The sequence below is a fragment of the Spea bombifrons genome, chromosome 10 (assembly GCF_027358695.1).
Source record: "Spea bombifrons isolate aSpeBom1 chromosome 10, aSpeBom1.2.pri, whole genome shotgun sequence".
Taxonomy (NCBI): domain Eukaryota; kingdom Metazoa; phylum Chordata; class Amphibia; order Anura; family Pelobatidae; genus Spea; species Spea bombifrons.
In genome coordinates this window covers 15,955,668-15,976,023 of record NC_071096.1, presented here as the reverse complement: position 1 = coordinate 15,976,023, position 20,356 = coordinate 15,955,668, and the positions used below count along the sequence as shown (strand labels likewise).

The following is a 20,356-nucleotide window of genomic DNA, read 5'->3' as shown; positions in this document are numbered from 1 at the left end:
TGTTTCCATCCATTATTATTGTATACCTGCAAATAAAGGATTTGTATGTCTGATTCCGATTGAGAGAGAGAGAGAGAGAGAGAGAGAGAGAGAGAGAGAGAGAGAGAGAGAGAGAGAGAGAGAGAGAGAGAGAGAGAGAGAGAGAGAGAGAGAGAGAGAGAGAGAGAGAGAGAGAGAGAGAGAGAATGATTGCCGGGTGGGAAACTGATGGGGCAGAGTGTGGGTGGGTGCAGGGCATTTCATTAAATTATTAAATATTTTTTTATCCGATTAATCGATTAATCGAAAAAATAATCGGCCAACTAATCGATTATTAAAATAATCGTTAGTTGCAGCCCTAAAATGTATTGTTAGCAGAGACTAATTAAAATATATATCGACAGCAGGGTCTAATATTAAGGAATGAAAAATAACTGCCAGTTCAGCTGTTGTTTTGAAATATTTCAATCACGGTCTTTAAGTATATATATATAGACCTGTGTCTGTAATCTCATGCGCTTCATTGTGTGTCCCTGAATGGCAGAAATAAAATGTGGTCACCCTACACTGTGCCCCTGATATGCCTTATACCCCCAGATATGCCTTATACCCCCAGATATGCCATATGAAATAGCAGTATGCTACTTTTTATCATACCTGGGAACGCGGCCAGGCGGTCCCAGTTGCCCTGACGGCAGCGGGAAACACCCCCTTTTAAAGGAAAAATGGGCGGGGAGCGGGAGTGTCAAAAACACGCTCCCGCGACCCAGAGGATTCGGGTCAAACCTGGAGAGTTCCCAGGTATGCTTATTATTCTTATCATTACCAGCTCACTTCTGATTGGCTCTGCAACATTTTTGACCTTTCAACTCAATGTAAGATGCACACACCACTGTAAGCCACATACCAAGAAAAGGTCACATGGTGTTGCATGAAGTGACCGCACAGAGCACAAGTCTCCTCTCCTGGACATTGATGAAAAGCCTGATCTGAGATAATGCTCCCATTAAATATGCAAGGCCTGGCATAGAACTATTATTAAAGGAACACTCAAATAGCCCATTTTGCAGCTGCAAGTTGGGACAATCTGGACTTTCCATATAAAGTCAAATTAACGATTTTACCACAAAATCAGTGGGTAGCAAGCAAAGTATCAATGCGTTTATGAGTTCAAAAAAAGTCACAGTGGTGCATACAAATAACAGAAATCTAATTCAATTGTTTAGACTAAGTACATTGTTCTTGTACTTTACTAGTTATTTTACTATAATTAGGTTACAAAGTGGCATATATTCCTTAAAGCCACATCATCGACCTCCTTGTGTAACTACACCCCTAAAACATACGTGTCCTTCATAGTCCAGTTCAAATATTGAGAGGCAATGGATGCTGTAATTCTGATTCGACAAAATAAGAGACATTTGTCTGCATACATTTTCATGCCAACTTCTTTCCGCTAACACTAACAGAGCCATAATGATGAATGTTTACATTCACCTAGCAACAGACGATACGTCCTACAGTCTTATTGGTCCGCGTCAGCTTCGTATTTTTTGTCTATTTTCTCATTGGGCAAAAAATAACACGCAGCCAATTACTGCAAGCCACGGTCACTGTACGAAACTGATATGAAACGAGGCTATGTGGAGCTACGTGGAACAGTGTAGATGTGACAAATGAAATTATTTCACGTTATTTTAGTTTATAACTGAATAATCATTTACTTAATATTATTTTACCGGAAAAGGTCATTTATATTGGTTTCATTTATATTTTGCCGAATATTCGTTTGAGTAAGAGTCGTCGTCTCGTCTGGACGTTACCACTACTTCAAAAGAGGGGTGACAATTCACGTTTGGAATTTCTTCTACTTAAAAAGTATTTATTCGCCTCATAAACGTATACACTTAATTTTAATATAGCTTCTTTATTTTATTAGACTGAGCAGAGCATTCTGTTGTAACGTTTGTTAAATAACGTTAACAGCTTTAGGCGTCGCTTTCTGATCGCGAAGACGCTACGTTCAACCGGAAGTGAGGTGTCTAGTGAAAAAGGCATTTCCTGTTTTGGGGTGTTGGTGACAGCAACATCTGGAAAGAGGCAAACGGGTAAGTATAGAGCTGTCTCTGGTCTGGAGGGTATAATGGGTCTTTGCAGCATGAGTTTCATTAATTGATTAGTGAGTGAAGTGAAGGTTGTGGGCAGTATGCATGAGCTGAAAATCAGGTATAGTTTTGGAAACTATGAGTATTTACTAAAGGGTACACAGTATGTATACAGTCTAGTAAACTGGAGCTAGGTGTAAAATAATAAGCAGTATCTGAAAGGGATGTACGGAAATTACGGGTAATTGGAATGTGGTAATGCTTTCTTGCCAACGTATGCATCCTACAGGTGCAGAGAGCTCGTGGGGGAGATGTGTGAGATAATATTCAGTTTAACAAACCTGCGTGTGCTTTGGTAAATTGCCATTAGCACGCACTGGCAATCCTTTCCATATAAAGGTGGCAGCGGTGGTTTTCTAGGAATGTTTGCTTCAAACAGATATAATAAACTAGTGCTCGCCGCCAGGAGATGTAAATTCCACTTGTTAATTTGTGATCTATATACAAAATAATACATGGCCCCAGGACTGCTACCGAGGCTGTTGGTGATACTAGTGATCCTGTTAGCTATTGCCTTTGTGCATGTAGGGTATGTTAATAGGCTCTTTTCTGTATGTCTGTGTCAGTGTATTTGTATGTATGTGTATGTGTATATATATATATATATATATATATATATATATATAATATAAATGCTGTTATAGTTTTATGCAAATCTATTTATGCAAATCCATGCATTAGGGCAAAGCATAAACTGTAACTGTTGTCTGTACCTATTATGGTGTTTTGTCACAAGTAATCTGTATAAAGGAGAAGCAAATATTGCAAATGGATGCTTTGTGGACATAGTGTGACATACTAATTTTCATATGTAGTGGAGGTTGCTCGTCATCAGCCGTATGTTGTACATGTGCACTGTGTACATGGTGTGGTTTAGCAATTTATGAGTTTCACTCAAGCTAGTTTCTAAAGGGGGAACTTTTGGTGCAATCTGTATCGTCCCTACCCAGACTAGAAACGTTAAAAATAAGTATATATCAGTATATTGTACTCTGTGATCCAAAGTGCCCAGAAGTCATGGCTCATGCAATGGTACTGCCAACACCAACCTCTTGTATGAATGTTTGTTGATATCTATGGGTGTATCCTTAATACGTGGAGTTATGCAATAGAAAACGATATAAGTACACAGTGCTAAAGTGCATATACCACCACTAAATAAAGAAAATGTACAAACCTCAATGGTTAAAGAAAAATAAACAATGAGGATTCTCCTGATGTATTAGGGTAATTAAACTGTGAGTCTCTAGGCAGCAGTGATATCACAATGAAACGACAACGTTACGATTACTCAGTTATGGCACAATATATTTATGTAAAAATAAACTTTATTCAGTACATATATAAATATGTACAAGATCAATAAACACAGCGGAGGTATATGCCAGAAATAAATACAATATACCGTGTATAAATGCTATTAGGATATTGTTAGTGCGTAAACAGCAATATACATTATTAAGGTGCTTCATATGTTGAAAAAAAATCACCACTAAATTCTGTATGATATAAATATAGGATATAAAACACATTACATAAGGAAAATAATGTATATAATAAATAGAATAAAGATAAACAAGGACCAATGTTGTCCACCTGGCCTAAGGATGAACAGACATAAATAAAGGATGCCTCGCAGGGATCACTTTGATTTAATTTGTATGTACTGAGTAAAATTTTAGCATCGTCTTTTTCTATTACTATATAGAGTCATGTGATGATGCCTGTTGATAAGAGGAGTCACAACTGACTGCAGTGTCAGTGCTGTGTAGTGTCGTCTTAGAGGCCAATACAGCGAGGGAATTTGAACATGCGTAGGATGGGAATAGCAATCGAGTCTCTATCAATGTGGCCCGATGAGATGGGCCACATTGTTCTTAGCTGTTGTCAAATTATATGTTTTTGTATAAGTTGGTGCTGACTTTGTCCAGTTCTTGTTTAGAGTATCTTTTTGTTGTTTTGCATATTCAGGGAGCTTAGAAACAATGCTTGGCTGGTGGTGACTCTGCAGTGTGCATGCGCATGTAGCTCTTGCTGTTTCAAAATATGCAAAAAGCTCTGAATATGTAATTGTTTTTAGCCGTGCACATGAGTGCTGCGAATTGTCCCAGGAGTGTTTCTACTGACGTTGTGGTACATTGATGAGGCCTCTATGAGCTATTGATTGATTCATGTACCATTGGATAATGTGAAAAAGGCGTTTAGCACCTGGTCAGTTGGGAGATAATTTATACTCTGTTTATTAAAGAGAAAATTTGGTCAATTCTTCAATAGCTTGGGAGACTGAAGGCCAACCCATTATGAGTAAATATTTTTCCCTTGTCAAGTCTGTTTATTAACTTTAAGGAAGTGGGTTTTCCAACTACAGATGTTTTTACCTTCAACATAATAGTTTGTGATGGAAATAATCAAGTATGAGATGCATAGCCAATTAAGAAGTGCATTGCTAAACTGATCATCCTTGCAAGCAGATTATCCCAGATCATGGATGTAAAGTGCCTCAGCTGTTTGCCAACGTTGCTCATACCGTGTTGACATGTTATTGTTAATTATTACCTCTTCTCATGCAGGGTGCTTCCCGTCCTGCCGCTATCATGATGCGGACAGCAGTGATGACGGGTGCCAGTCTGACCCTAACAGCTGCTGTGGTGGCCCATGCCTATTATCTGAAGCATCAGTTCTATCCCACTGTGGTGTATCTGACCAAATCAAGTCCAAGCATGGCTGTGAGTAATCTAGTTAAATCTCGAGGAAGAGATGTGAAGAATGGTCGGACATATTGGGATAATTTTGTGGTTAAAGGGACTGTTTAATATCACTGACATCAGCTGAGCACGTGCACTTCAATACGTATGATTGCTAAGAGATCCCTTTAAATTTGCGCTATAGCCCTATGCAAATGCATTAAAGGGACTCTATATTCATTTTTCCAATTTCTTGTTTTCAAGATGACAATCTATATGGGTTTTTGTGTTTTTTGGGGGGTTTTTGATAAACAACTGTTTTAATACTATTCAAAATGTTTTAAACGTGAGAGGAGTGAATTCATAAGTAAGAGGGGGTGGAATCTAGTGGCATATAATGTACGAGAGCACCTGGTACTGGTTTTATATAAAGCATTTTTACTAGAAGCTAACTTTCTTTTACGGCTTCCCCAGGTTCTCTACCTACAGGCGTTTGTCTTGGTTTTCTTGTTGGGAAAGTTCATGGGCAAAGTTTTCTTTGGTCAGCTAAGAGCAGCTGAAATGGAGGTAAGGAATAAGAAGAGTGTACCACAACAGACTCTGTCCAAATAAGGTTACTACAAAAATAGGCACAGGGGCTATTATGACAACCTACGTACATTCATTAGTGTTATTTGATGTTGCAAACGGTGATTGTATACTTTCATAGTTATTAATTGTGTGACATGACTGATCTCATTTTGCGTCTGTGTAGCTTTCACTCGGACTGGTGACTTGTACACCACATTTACATTTCGTCTCTGATTGGAGATGGCAGACGAGATCCATGCTTTTAACAGCCAAATTGTTTTAAGCATGTACTATGTCACTTTTCTTAGCTGAAAGATTATTCTAAACACAGTTATAGTAACAGCAACTGACACCGTTATTATATGCTTGCATCTGTTTTGTAAATGCCTGAATGTGGATTGTGTATTATGGCTGAAGTCTGTACTGTGAATGCTGTCCCATTTATCCTTTTCTTTAAATTTCTCCATCACCTCTGTGCCCAAACTTTCTCCCTCCCAGCACCTCCTGGAACGGTCCTGGTATGCTGTCACAGAAACATGTCTGGCATTTACAGTGTTTCGAGATGACTTCAGCCCCCGTTTTGTGGCTCTTTTTACCCTTCTGTTGTTCCTCAAATGTTTTCACTGGCTGGCAGAGGACCGTGTTGACTTTGTGAGTAATCTACTTTTCCTTTTCAAGTAAAAGATATTCACAGAGCTGGGTATTGATACACATATAGATCACACATCACATTACCACTATATAGACAAGGTGAATAAACCTGGTGTATTAATTGTGATTGTTGGCTTGGATTCTCCTGTGATGAAGACCTTTTTTCTGTTTGTTGTAGGATCAGGGACTTGAATCACAGATAAATCCTCACTGTTTCACCTGTGACTTATGTGTATAATTCACTTATCCAGTCAGAGCTTTTCAGTTTCAAATGTAATGAGTACTAATATGTGACGAGTACTGCTTTACCCATAAATTAGCTCTGCTCATATACCTTTGTAGCAACTGAGAATGACATGCTGTATGTTTATAAAACTACACATATTTAGGAGCTATGCACAAGGATGTCCTCATTCTGCCTGTTATATTGCAGATGGAACGCAGTCCGAATATTTCCTGGCTGTTCCATTTCCGTATCCTTGGTAAGTACTGGATATATGCACTATTGTATTTGGCCCTGAATAATATGTATTTAAGTCAGACTTGACTTCAAATGAATTCAGTGTTTGAATCATGCTAAAGAAACTCAATAAAGCTCACCCTTCATAATACATAGTAAAGTCAGGAAATTGAAACCAAAGACTTTAGAGGTGAACTAAACTGTACGCTTGCAAGCAGAGCCTACTTTACCTAATGTGTTGGTTGTTCTCAGTCTATCAATTCTATATAAATTTACTGTAAGCACTATATAAATAAGTTAATAATGATTACTACCTCTAAAGTCAGAGTGTGTTCAGCACTGCACTTCAACCGATATCAAGCACTCCGCTATATCAAGATGTTGCAAATTACATTTAAATGAAACCTGGCACAGGGTAAAATCTGTGAACAAATCTGTAAAAATGGCAAACACTTCATACAGTTAACCCTATCGGGTAGGCGCTCAGGACCAAAAAAGCTTGAGGGTCATGTAGTTGTCGATTCACCTCTTTGAAGATTCCTTAATTATTGTGGGGGTTGGGTGTTCAATTAAAGTTAGTGTTTACTTCTTCCCTAGCCTTTGTCTGTTCTTTAGTACTTGATTTCCTTCTACTTTTTCATCCTCCAGCTCTGATGCTGCTCTTGGGTGTGCTGGATGTCTTCTTTGTCTCTCATGCATATCACAGCCTTGTCACCAGAGGGGCTTCTGTGCAGCTAGTCTTCGGGTTTGAGGTGAGATATTTATTTGTTATGGTATATCTATAAAGGACTGAAATTCTTAGCACTTAACTTTTTTTTTAAACTCTGCTCAGTTCCTCTACTATCCTGCATTTCCTTTGAGCTGTTTTGCTATCTCCCTTCAGCTAGTTTTTCTTTCTTATGTCACAATTTTCTTTTTCTTTCCTAGTATGCAATTCTCATGACCATGATCCTCACGGTCTTTATAAAATATGTCCTTCACTCTGTGGATCTGCAAAGTGAGAACCCGTGGGATAACAAAGCTGTGTACATGCTGTACACTGAGCTATTAACAGGTGAGTGTCCACCATTTATAATTGGGCCCACGTGTGTTGATCCATACAATAGCATGATATGAAATTTAGCCAGTTGAAGAATGAAAAGGTGTATACTTACAGACACAATGAATGGTCCACGCAGATATCAAAAAGAAAAGTGAAGAATACAGAATGTGTTTTATACTCATCTCTATCAATTGTGGGTTTTTTCTTCTTCAATCAATGATCACTGTACTGGTAGAATTTAGTTGGTGATCATTAAACTTAATTGTTAAATTAAGTGTGTCCTTTGTCAAGAATTTAGGGGGAAAATACCCTTATTGTGTGTGTGTGTGTGTGTGTGTGTGTGTGTGTGTGTGTATATAAATGTGTATATATATATATGTGTGTGTGTGTGTGTGTGTGTATATATATATATAATTACACTGTATATGAAAATCACAAGGGAATAAACATCACTTATTTTTGAAGGCTTGATTAACAAGTTTAACTGTTAAAATTGATTCAATAGCTAAATTGATAGGAAAGAGTAGTGATTGAATGTGTGTTCCCTCTCTTTACTGCAGGGTTTATAAAAGTCTTGCTGTACATGGCTTTTATGACAATTATGGTGAAAGTTCACACATTCCCACTTTTTGCTATTCGTCCTATGTACTTGGCAATGAGGTAAGAGAACTAAAGCTTATAAGAGTTCTACTGCTGTAACATTAAATTTGCTTGGTTTGGTTTCAAAGGCATGAGACTGGGTTCTCTTTATCATACTGCATTGTTCAAAACGTTTAGTCTCCTTTATTAATGATTGCAAAGTTGAGCTCGGTATACTTAATTTTTAGTAATGGCAACCTAAAACAGCATATATGTATTTGAATCTCTCCTTATGCAAATATGAAGGCTGTCTTAACTTACTGTTCACATAATTCGTACAATGTGAGATTTTTTGGTAGTTTCTGGCTGCCTTTTTAAGAGTGATGTGAGGGCATGGCAGAAGTTTGCACACAAATCAAGTAGCAAAAAGCAAGATCTTTGCTTCTGTGGTAAATCAACAATGTTTGGGCTAGATCAACTGAGTGAAAACAAATATAAAGTAGTTGCAATCTATTCTGACATTTTGTCTGAGTAAGATTTTATTTTTTTCTTATTACTGTAGGTTTTAGTTTAGGGCTGCAACTAACGATTATTTTCATAATCGATTAGTTGGCCGATCGTTTTTTCGATTTAATCGGATAAAAAAATAAATAATTTTTTTCGTTTATTTAAAATAATTTAATGAACAAATTGGATGTTAAAAACAAACAGCAAAATAAAAAGAAAAAACTTTAAAAATGCATTTCTTGTTTTTATTTCCCAACCTGCCCCCCCCCCAATTATACACATTTGCCACACTGCCTCCCAGATATGCCTTATACCCCCCTGATATGCCTAATACCCCGTATGCCACTCCGCCCTCCCCAGATATGCCTTATAACACTCTGCCCCCCAGATTTACCCCCGTGCTCCATACTCCATGGTGTCTGGTAGGGGTAGCCGGTGAGCATCTGCGCTTTGCGGGTAGACAAACCTCGGCAGCTGGAGCTTCTATGACTGAGCACCGGAAGGTTATGTGATGCCGGTGCTCCATCATAGAAGCCCTAGTGGAAGTGCCAGCAGTAGCGGAGTTTGTCTGTGTGCATCGCGCAGACGCCCACCGGCTGCCAGAGAGGAAGATCCAGGTCCCCTGCAGCACTGCGGCGGATCCTTCTCCGCCGGTACTTCTGTCGGGGCTTCTATGGTGGAGCACTGGAAAGGGCATGTAACGCTGGTGCGCCATCATAGAAGCCCCGGCGGAAGTGGAGGAAAGTAGCGGAGGATGTCTGCGCACATAGCACAGACGCCCACCGGCTGTCGGAGAGAAGGATCCCGGTCTCCTGCAGCGCTGCGGGGGATCTGGATCTTAGTGCATTTGCACTAAAAACCCTCATCTTATATTCGATAAAATTATCAATTTTATTGATTAGTTGCAGCCCTATTTTAGTTCCCTTTTAACACTGTTGAAGTCCACCCTATACCGATATAATTGAATGCTGCTTTAGTGTGACCGATCAATCTTGCTCTTTGATACCTTTTAGGATTGACTGCAGAGGGCCACCTTTCAATATTAAATGGTGAAAGTAGTAAAATACATCCGTCCTTTCAATGTATGTAAAAAATGTAAATCTGGCTGCCTGGAGTATTAACACTGCCCTATATCTTTCCTGTTTTTCTCCCACAGGCAGTTTAAGAAGGCGGTAACGGACGCTATCATGTCCAGAAGAGCGATAAGAAATATGAACACGCTGTGAGTAAAAGCAGTAAAGAAGGGAAGAAGTCAGTAGTAGAAAATCTGGGGTATGGGAAGGCAAGATGGTATATAATACTGGAGTGTAGTGGCAATGTTATAGACAGCATTACCCCAAAAAAAGAGAACTAGTACAATACCTGACATCAGTGTTTCATTGGCTATTAGTTCATCCAGTCGCACCACTCCTATGAGTTTATAAATTAGTACAAGAGGCTGGATGATTGGTCTCTGGGGGCTTATTATAAGTTAAGTTTTTTTTTATTTATTTTTTTTTTTTTTTCTTTCTCGTGTTTGCTTGCAGATACCCAGATGCCACGATAGAAGAACTCCAGGCCATGGACAATGTGTGTATCATCTGTAGAGAGGAGATGGTAACTGGAGCCAAGAGACTGCCATGCAATCATATATTTCACACCAGGTCTGTCTCTCTAGGATAACCATTTACAAATACTCTCAATTCCAACTGTTATTGTAAAGTGATGGGGTATTTGAGTTTTTTTTTTTTTTTTTTTTTTTTTTTACTCCTGCATATAACATGTAGCACAATGTCCTTCAACCTAAGGTTTGACAAGGAGGTTGTGTGTATCGTGGGCTGATGGAAAAGAATGTCTATAACATCTGCATGATGGCACATTGGAAAGATGAGTCTTTCTTTTTGTTGGATGGCCTATCTACGGATACATAAATCCCAGAAACATCTATGGCTTCATAGTAACTTTTCATGTCTGTCTTAATCCATAATATAATTTTTTTTAAAGACATCTTAATTTAACTGCTTGTTTAGCACTTAATGATGGCTAATATAAAAATAACATAGGCAAAATGTCGGCATCTTTTTAAATTAAAAAAAAAAAAAAAATAGAGAGATATATATATATATATCTATATATATATATATATATATCTATATATCTATATATATATATATATATATATATATATATATATATCTATATATATATATCACACACTTTGTGCTATTATGTATAGTATATGTGTATTTATAATACATATAGAATATGAGCAAATCTTGGCCAGCTACTTTAGTTAGTGACCTAGCACATGTAGAGATTAATATTAAAACTGAAACTCACCGGAACTCTTGGTGAATACACAGGATGTACAGTGTGTCTCGACTTTCTGAATTGAGTTGGAAGAATGAGGAAATGGCGCTTGTAGCCAACTTTAATATTGATTTTTAAACCATTGAGTTATCCCAGTGAAAAATGTGTGCTTATCCATTCACATTTGATCAACAATGCTGCATAAAGACAAGAAAAAAATTTAATGTTTTTGTTTTGTTGCAGAGAATGCAGTTTAAATTCCTAATTTGTAGCTATAAACCGTACATTGGCATTTTTAAAAAGTATCCCCCAATAGCATATAGGTTTAATCTATATTGATGATTTGCTCACTTGTAGTACAGTTTCTACCTCTGTTCTTTAGGCACTTTAATTTGTGTCATGGCAGAGACAGACTTTACATTATAGGCATTATAGAGTTTCTATGCTAAAAAAAAACCTCAAAAAGGGGGGCCTTGTAAAGATACAATGTAGAATGCTTTGTAGAAGCAAATATATAAAATAGACAGGACTCAAGGGAAATTGAGTGTGAGTGAAGCATTGGCAGTAGTGAGCACAGTGCAGTTCAACCCTGACTTTTCCCCCCGCTGTCCTGCAAAAAAATGGCACTATGGGGGAAATCCGTTTTGTATTTTAATAGTCTTACAGTACCCATGAAGACAATAAGCTCTGAATCACTTCTTGCAACAAGGTGACATGAAAAGAAGTATCATACTAGCAGTATGGGCATTGTGATAGAAGGAATGTTTGTGTCTGTGACTCCTTTAAAAAGATGGAATATATGTACAAAACTGGGTGGAAATGACTTCCCACACCTATAACCTGCTAGAGAGCTGTACTTCCAATGAACAATCTCTCCTTTTCCTTAGCTGCCTGCGCTCCTGGTTCCAGAGACAACAGACTTGCCCCACATGTCGCATGGATGTGCTCAGGGCTTCCCTCCCAACTCAACCCCAGACACCTGCTGACCAGCCTGATCCAGCCCAGCAGAACCAAGCCCCACCTCAAACCACCCCTCTTATCCCTCCACAACCCAACTGTAAGTCAGCCATTTGATATTTTGATAAATATATACCGTATTTTCGGGTATACTTACTTACCGAGCCGGACCGGAATCTCTAGGGGAGGGGCGAGCGGAGAAGCCGCCTCCCCTGGGCCGGTCTTCAGGGCCGCGCCGAGGTAGCTGCAAGATCGTGATCTCCCCAACTAGCCCTGATCAGTGGGCGCCCGATGAGCAGGGCTGGTTGGGGAGATCACGACCTCCCTCTAACTAGCCCAACAGGGAGCTCGAGGTCTGGCAGGGTTAGGATACAGATCCCCCGCAGCGGTGCAGGGGACCTGCATCCTACTCTCTGATGCGCTTAGACAGCCTCTCCTGCCGGCACGTCTGCTCTGTGTGCTTTAACAATCTCCCTTGCCGGGAATTCCCACCGGGGGAGTCCCGGCAAGGGAGATTGTTAAAGTACATCATGCAGACGTGCCGGCAGCAGAGGTTGTTTACGCTCGCCGGTCAACATCTGCGCGGTAAGCTTGTATACCGTTCTGCACTGGTAAGGAGGATTGTTAAAGCTTACCGCGCAGATGTTGACCGGCGAGCGTAAACAACCTCTGCTGCCGGCACGTCTGCATGATGTGCTTTAACAATCTCCCTTGCCGGGACTCCCCCGGTGGGAATTCCCGGCAAGGGAGATTGTTAAAGCACACAGAGCAGACGTGCCGGCAGGAGAGGCTGTCTAAGCGTACAAGTTGCCGGAAGTTGTATACCGTTCTGCGTAGAATACATGTCCCCTGCCGGCCCCGCAAGACACCTGGGACTCCGGGAGTCTGCACTGGTAAGGGGAGGGGGGCACATCTTGGGGGACACACAGAGTGGCAGCATATCTCGGGACACACACACAGTGGCAGCATATCTGGGGGGGGACGGGACAGAGTGGCAGCATATCTTGGGGGGGGGCACACACAGAGTGGCAGTGTGTGTGTAAAGGCACGGGTGTGTGGTGAGGGCAGTGTATAAATGTGTATGTATGGACAGGCGTATGTTAAGGGCTGTATATGTGTGTTTGTAAGCTGGTGTGTACGTATGTTAGGGAGCGCTGACCCACCCAATCCAAGCAGGCTTTGTATACAACAACCAGCCAATCACCGGTAAGGTACAGTGCTTGCCGTGATTGGCTGGTTGTTGTATACTGGGTAGAGGGGTAGTCTTATATGGCGAGTATAGCCCAAACTCTATATTTTAACTGCAAAAGTTGGGGGTCGTCCTGTACGCCCCGTCGTCCTGTACGCCCCGTCGTCCTGTACGCCCCGTCGTCCTGTACGCCCCGTCGTCCTGTACGCCCCGTCGTCCTGTACGCCCCGTCGTCCTGTACGCCCCGTCGTCCTGTACGCCCCGTCGTCCTGTACGCCCCGTCGTCCTGTACGCCCCGTCGTCCTGTACAGGAAAATACGGTAATATACACACTCTAGATGTAAACTGTGTGTGTAATTTGATCAGTACTTTTATAATGCAAAACTATCAAGGCCAGAAGCATTCAGGCAAGTATCCTTTGATCCATACACATGGAATCTTTAAAGCGGATAGCTTTATTGGGCCAACTTTGAAAAAGATGTAACGATGAAAGCTTATAAGACTCTACATCTTTTCACATGTCGGTCAATCAAATGGTATATACTTTTTGACTAAAGATTTAATCTTACCGTATTGGCTCGGATATAGGCCGCCCCCGTATATAGGCCGCACCCTAAAAGTTTGGTGCTTTTTTTAAAGAAAATTTTTTTCTTTAAAAAAGCACCAAAAAAACATGCTGCCACTATCCTCCCCCTCCCCGAGATATGCTGCCACTCTGCCCCCCCCCCCGACTTACCAGAGCAGACTCCCGGATGTCTTGCAGGGCCGGCGGGGGACATCTACGCAATACGCGTATACAACTTGCGGTGCCGGCACATCCGCTGAGTGCCGGCACCGGAAGTTTTATACGCGTATTGCGTAGATGTCCCCCGCCGGCCACGCAAGACACCCGGGAGTCTGCTCTGGTAAGTCTTGGGGGCAGAGGTAAAACGCATCGTGCGGACGTTCACCGGCTGCGGCGATGCGGGTAAACAACCTCCGCTGCCGGGACATCTGCACGATGTGCTTTAACAATCTCCCTTGCCGGGACTCCCCCCGTGGGAATTCCCGGCAAGGGAGATTGTTAAAGCACATCGCCGCAGCCGGTGACCGTCCGCACAATGCGCTTAGACAACCTCCCGTGCCGGCACCCCCTATCCCCCACCCCCGTGGTAAGTGCCGGCAGGGGAGGCTGTCTGAGCGTATCAGAGAGTAGGATGCAGGTCCCCTGCACCGCTGCGGGGGATCTGTATCCTAACCCCGCTGCTTGCCTGGCGCCCGGGACTGCATGTCCCGGTCGTCGGGCGCTAGACCACGAATATAGGCCGCACCCCCACTTTAAAGACTTAAAGTGGGGGAAAAAAGTGCGGCCTATATTCGAGCCAATACGGTATATAGGGCCAATATAGCTATATTAATTTTCCTTTTTCAAATGCACGCACATCATGTGGTAGCACACTTTATGCTTTTCTTAACACTTGTAACTTGTTGTTTGTTTGTTTTTTTCCTTATACCACTTGTAACCAAATAGTTGGGTTTTTTTTCCCCTCAAAAACGGATCTTAAACTTTTGGTTCACTTTTTCGCCTATAACGTCTTCTGGCTTTTGTATTTAGACAATGAATGTGCATGTTTCTCTTTCAGTTCCTCCTGGGTTGCTTCCTCCTTTTCCACCTGGTATGTTTCCTCTGTGGCCTCCTCTGGGTCCCTTCCCACCTATTCCTGGTGCCGCTGGACCAAATCCCTTGGAAGAGGCCAATGCAGGATCTTCCTCTGGTAAGATCCATCGTTGTAATTCACACTTAACCCCAAAATGAGTATACAGAACCAGGGGACAGAAATATCCACGTAACTTGTCTGCCATTTTTAAATCGGGATATAATATAATGTGGACTGTCTCAGGATGAGATAAAGCGCAAAAAATATAAATTCACTGAGATGGATCGTACTCTCTATGAAAGTTGTTTTTGAATTATTACCATACAGTATGTTGTATGTGATCCTTATTTGTCTTAATGTGTCCTACGCTCACTGGTGAATGGGGCTTTGAAAAATATGCTACAAAGCCCAGGTCACTTTGGGAAACTTTAAAATGTTTCCAAACAGATATCCTATTTTCAATACAATTATCTATATTTTATTTATTTATTTTAAATTAGCACAAATATTTCAGACTGGAAAGTTAGGATTAATTTTTTTGCATATTTACTTACGTCCGTGTATCAGAGAAATGGTCACAATGAAAATATATCTATCTATATATATATATATATATATATATATATATATATATATATCATTTTTTCTTTCTTGAATGTCGCGGATATGTGTTGATGAAAGAAGGGTTACCATTCTACTGATATCTATTTTGTGTCTCTCAGCTGCTTCAAGACCTGCTGACAGCAACGATTCAGGTGGTACAGAGTCATCAGCTGGACCATCTCTGCCAGGAATTCCTTTCCCACCTCCCTTTCTGGGAATGCCAATGTTCCCTCCATTTGGTACGTTCTGGGGTCCTGTTTATTGAGCTTGGGAATAGGAAGAGTAAATTTGATGCTTTGTTTAGTTAACTTTATTACACCCTCTGTTCAATCATCTGTTGCCTTTTTTTTTTTTTTTTTTTTTTTTTTTTTTTTACAGGTTTGCCACCAATGCCCATGCCACCTGCTGGTTTTGCAGGTCTTACAGAGGAGGAGCTGAGGGCTATGGAGGGACACGAAAGACAGAACCTGGAAGCCAGATTGCAGTGCTTACAAAACATCCACACACTATTGGATGCCGCAATGTTACAAATAAACCAGTACTTAACTGTGTTGGCCACCATTGGGTGAGTGCATACTGTGAATAATGAATCAGCTAACGTGTGTGTGTGTGTGTATATATAATATATATATATATATATATATATATATATATTATATATCTCATTTAATAAACTAATAAACAACTGACAGTTTAAGAATAACATTAAAATTAGAAACCTAGAAAAGTACTCATTACTGTGTGTTAATAGTCTTCGCATATCTGGCCTAGGCATCTGACCTGCAGATAGCATTGCTAGTTTTCATGGCCGCAATGCACATACAGCTGTAACACTGCCAAATGCATTGCTAACCATTCATCTACTCATACAAAACCACGCTGTAACCCAGGATTTTAAAGTTTTAATGCAGGTGTAGGAGACATCCATGAAACACAGCTGTAGCAGTTCTGCTTGTTGGAGAGGGGTTCCTATGATGTCATGTTGTGTCTCTGCCAAGCACCTGCATTCTTGCTGTGGCATAACAAGTAAAAACTGCTGTGTATAGATCCAACTCCTGGACACACAAATTGGCTCTGTTTAGGGGCAGTTAGTGTGTCCGCAATTCATCATGGCTTAGTTTGTCAATCTCTGCTGTAACATGCACGTAGCTCATACTATTTGTGTGTCTTTGTTTTGTGTTTTCCACTTATATTCCCCTTGTTCTCCTTTTTTGCCTTTCCCACAGGGTCCCTCGCACTTCCATTCCTACAACACAGTCTCCATCAGCCTCCTCAGATCCTGCTCCTGTTTCCCCTGAAAGACTCTCCCCAGATACTACTTCAAGAGAGTATCCTGAACCTACCATCCAACCAGGTATAGAATGATTACATAATCATTTTTTTTAACTTATTTATTAATCCGGACAAGATGGAACAATGCAATAGTGTAGAAGAACATTTAATACTGTACAAAAACATGTTAGGGAATCTCTATTGTTCCAAGTAGCCTTCTGAAAAGAGTGAATATTAAAGTGCTGTAAGTTTTAAAAGAAAGAGTTGAAATATCCCGGGGTGTCGAGTCTTCAAAAATGTATGGTTTGGGGTAATTTGCATTGGTCGGCTTTAAAGAATACCTGAAATAGCACATGGGGGAAGAATTGCCAGATTTGGAACAAAATGGTTTTGAAATAGCAAAACGCTATTTACACTTATTATATAAAACCATTGGGTATTTCTAAACACAGGACAAATAGTAAAATCTATTTAGCAGGTTTTTTTCATTAGCATTTATAGATGAGTAAAAGTCAGTCTTTTTTAAAAATGTTTCACCATATTTCATACTTTTTCTACTATATGATGCAATCAAAATAACATAAGAAGAAAGCCCTTCTTGTCCTGAAAAAACAATATATAACTTGCATGGGTTCAGTAAATGGGAAAGAATAAAACAGCTAAACACGAGCGGCGCAGAAATGTTGAAACCATTGTCACGAAGGGTACGAAAAAAGAAAATTTTGCCGTTGTCACGAATGGGTTAAATATATACAATATATTTTATATTTCGGGTTTACTTCATATTTGGATATAGCTCCAAATATTATTAAATATATTTTTGCATGTTTCTGTGGTTTCAAATAAAAGCCCTATTTATTCGGAAAAAGGGAAGTATTATTTGCATGGGTACGTCAAACCAGCAAGAGGGGAATCTTAATTAAACCCGCATATCTTAAAAATGGCAAAAAAAAACACGCTTGTTTGGGTACTAAAAACCCTGGTAGTGAGGAGGTTAAATACCAAACATGTTATGTTTCAGTGATTTTGTTTGTTTGTTTTTAATCAATTGTTGCACAGTTTCTTCAGAGCCTGAGAGTCCCGAGACATTCAGTGTGGATGAGGAGAATTCAACAGAAGAACCAGACACCGCAGAGTTACGAAGACGCAGGCTTCAGAAACTGGAAACTGGCCTGACTGAATCTCACTAAAGCTAAAATTCATCCTGTTTCTTGGATTACAGCTTTTTTTTCCTGAACTGGATAAGGAAATTGTGTGTCTGGAAAAGAAAATGAGGCTTTAGTTGAACTTCACTAAGGGCCCGGAAAATGCTGAGCTGGACTTACATAAATATATATTTTTAAGCACATGGGAAGGGCCATATGTGGGCAAATGCTCATTATTTGAGAAAGGACTACTGGCCTCATTAAATTTGTTGGACTTTCAGAAAAATTAAAGATTGGGTTTTCTCTTGTCTTATTTATGGGTTATTCTATAGTGATTTTTTTTTTATTTTATTTTATTATTGATTAATTTAATAGGTCTTTAGGGGTCAAATTCTATTCAAGTAAAGTTTTATCGGATGGAAAGGAAGTGTTACCCATAGACTAAAATGCTTAATGAAACAGTCAACACAATTTTTTAATACTGAAAAATTAAAACAGATTTTATTGATTTGGCATTCCATGTTTCTATAAAACATTTATTTATTTAAAACTCCAGAAATTTGCATTATTGCATTTTCTGAAGTTAGTCTGAGCAGAGCTGGCTGGGATATATTAGTTAATCCACTTTCAAGTGGTAATGTGCATGTTAATATTTTTCCTTAACGACTGAGTTGATCTATTGAACTTTTTATGTGTTAATGGAATAAGAGGTAAGTACTTATAAACGATGCTTCTATCGAAATCACTTCTATGGAACTGAGGTCATGCAAATCGTTTTCTTAAAAATAAATTGCCCCTGTAAATTGTGATACAATATGCATTATTCACCACTGAAAATGCCTGGGGAAAGAGCATATTGACCATGTAGATCAGATCATTTCAACTTTTTCATGGAAAATGTCACGCAGGACTCATATAACACTGTTAAACCCACACAAACTAAATACTATTTGTTTGTTTCTTCAGGATAAGCAGTACCTTTTAGAAAGCATAGGAAAATATATAACCTAACAATTATTAATGCTGCTATAACTAAAAACAAACTGTTTTGTAGAGATCTTCTACACAACAGGTGCCACTGCTGAACTATAACAGTTTATGTTTGGCAATCTTTTCGGATTACAGTAGTACCACACACACGTTTTATGTCTGGCTTATGGTCTTTGAGTAGAGAAGAGTCTGGTTTTATGATTTTCCATTTCTAATGGGAATGGTAAAGGGTAATATGCATGCCTGGGAACTCTCTCATTGTGGCCAGGTCACCGACAGAAAACTCCGTACTGACACCACTCCACGCTCATTTCCCCCCTTAAACTGCAGCATGCCCCGTGACGTCAGCGGGACTTCTTGCTCGCATTCTGCAAAGTTGGGCTCTAGATAGCCGCAGCCGTAAAGTTCCCAGGTATGGTAACGTGATGGGGTTTTTTTTTTTATTTTTTTTTTAGGTTTTGTTTGCTGTGGAAATGGATAATGATCCTCTTGATGAGCTCTCATATCTAGTAAATACCATTTAATGTCATGGTGACATCACTGGCTCCCTAAAGTATTTTTTTTTTTTTAATTTTTATACTTTTGCCGTTCATTTTCTTATCTCCCCTGTACTGATCAGTAAGAAGGCTTACATAGCCCCCCCCCCATTACTGACCACAGTACTCCACCAGCAGGCCCTCCTGGGTCTCTACTCTTTCTAGTGGGTGTCCACGCTCGTGGGTCATCACTCCGTTACACCCTATACCTTTTACCTTGCATGAAGCTTTTCCTTATTGATGCTTTTACAACCACTGGTCCAGTCACTCGTGCCTGCAAAGAAATTTAGGAGTGCTTTAACATATATTGATAGCTCAGTTACAGCCACTTACGCTTGAGAAAATAACCTGAGGCAAATTATTTTTTGAGATGAGTAGCAGGGGGTAACAAATAATGAAGCGAAAGAAACACATATGATCTTTAGAAAAAAATCTAAAGCGCCGGTTCCTGTCCTAAAGCTAAGAAAACGTGTTTGTGGACACTGAAATCACAGAGCTGAGATTAACAGCAGTGGGTGTTATTTAATTGTTTAATTATCCAGAATTTCTGTCCCTTGTCCTCATGCCACCGAGGCAAGTACTACCTGCATCATTCAGTCCGGAATGCGATGGGAAATCAGACTGACCGATAACGCCCCAATAAAGACATTGCAAAACTGTTCCAAATGCTTGTATCCTTAAATGTAAGGCAGCCTTTTGACATTAAGTGGATGAAATTGGTCTTCAATAAACCAACACAATGTTTATTTTTGTACTGTTTTGTTAGCTTCTGTCGAAAGAAGGCACTTAAAATTTTGCAGCAGACTTTCTTGTTATAAGTAAAGCCAGCTGTCAGACTGTCGCATGTAACTTGTGCTAGGATACGTCATTACTGGAGCTTTGGAAGGTACCCCTACCTTGGGAAGTAACATGTATGGGTGGATCCTGGGCGCCCCGGTTCTGTCTGTGATCGCCAATGAGCGACACTTTTTGTCTGCGCAGACCTGTTCACTGCTTGCCGTCTCCGCAGATATGACAGCTCGGAAGCGGTGGGATGTGGTATCCTGTTCCTCCCCAGCTCAGCCCTGTCTGAGCAGAGAAAGATTTTAAAAAAAAAAAAAA

General features: G+C 40.1%; 2 protein-coding genes across 2 annotated transcripts in view; both read left to right on the top strand.

Annotated features, from left to right (window-relative positions):
- FAU (FAU ubiquitin like and ribosomal protein S30 fusion) overlaps nt 1-20,356 on the top strand; it is a 51,583-nt gene that overhangs the window by 8,386 nt on the left and 22,841 nt on the right. The window lies entirely within an intron of this gene.
- SYVN1 (synoviolin 1) lies at nt 1,868-18,244 on the top strand. Its single transcript, XM_053449424.1, has 16 exons — nt 1,868-2,087; nt 4,715-4,870; nt 5,303-5,395; nt 5,897-6,049; nt 6,483-6,531; nt 7,158-7,261; nt 7,437-7,563; nt 8,112-8,211; nt 9,794-9,859; nt 10,164-10,280; nt 11,814-11,983; nt 14,695-14,826; nt 15,432-15,551; nt 15,691-15,877; nt 16,539-16,666; nt 17,644-18,244. Exons 2-16 carry the CDS (start codon nt 4,739-4,741, stop codon nt 17,772-17,774), a joined length of 1,809 nt encoding a protein of 602 aa, XP_053305399.1. The 5' UTR covers nt 1,868-2,087; nt 4,715-4,738; the 3' UTR covers nt 17,775-18,244.

Coding starts and splice junctions, on each gene's coding strand:
- SYVN1 (XM_053449424.1), top strand. CDS start 4,739: ATGATGCGGACAGCAGTGATGACGGGTGCCAGTCTGACCCTAACAGCT. Junction 5,396..5,896: donor TAAGAGCAGCTGAAATGGAG/GTAAGGAATAAG, acceptor TCTCCCTCCCAG/CACCTCCTGGAACGGTCCTG. Junction 14,827..15,431: donor CAATGCAGGATCTTCCTCTG/GTAAGATCCATC, acceptor TGTGTCTCTCAG/CTGCTTCAAGACCTGCTGAC.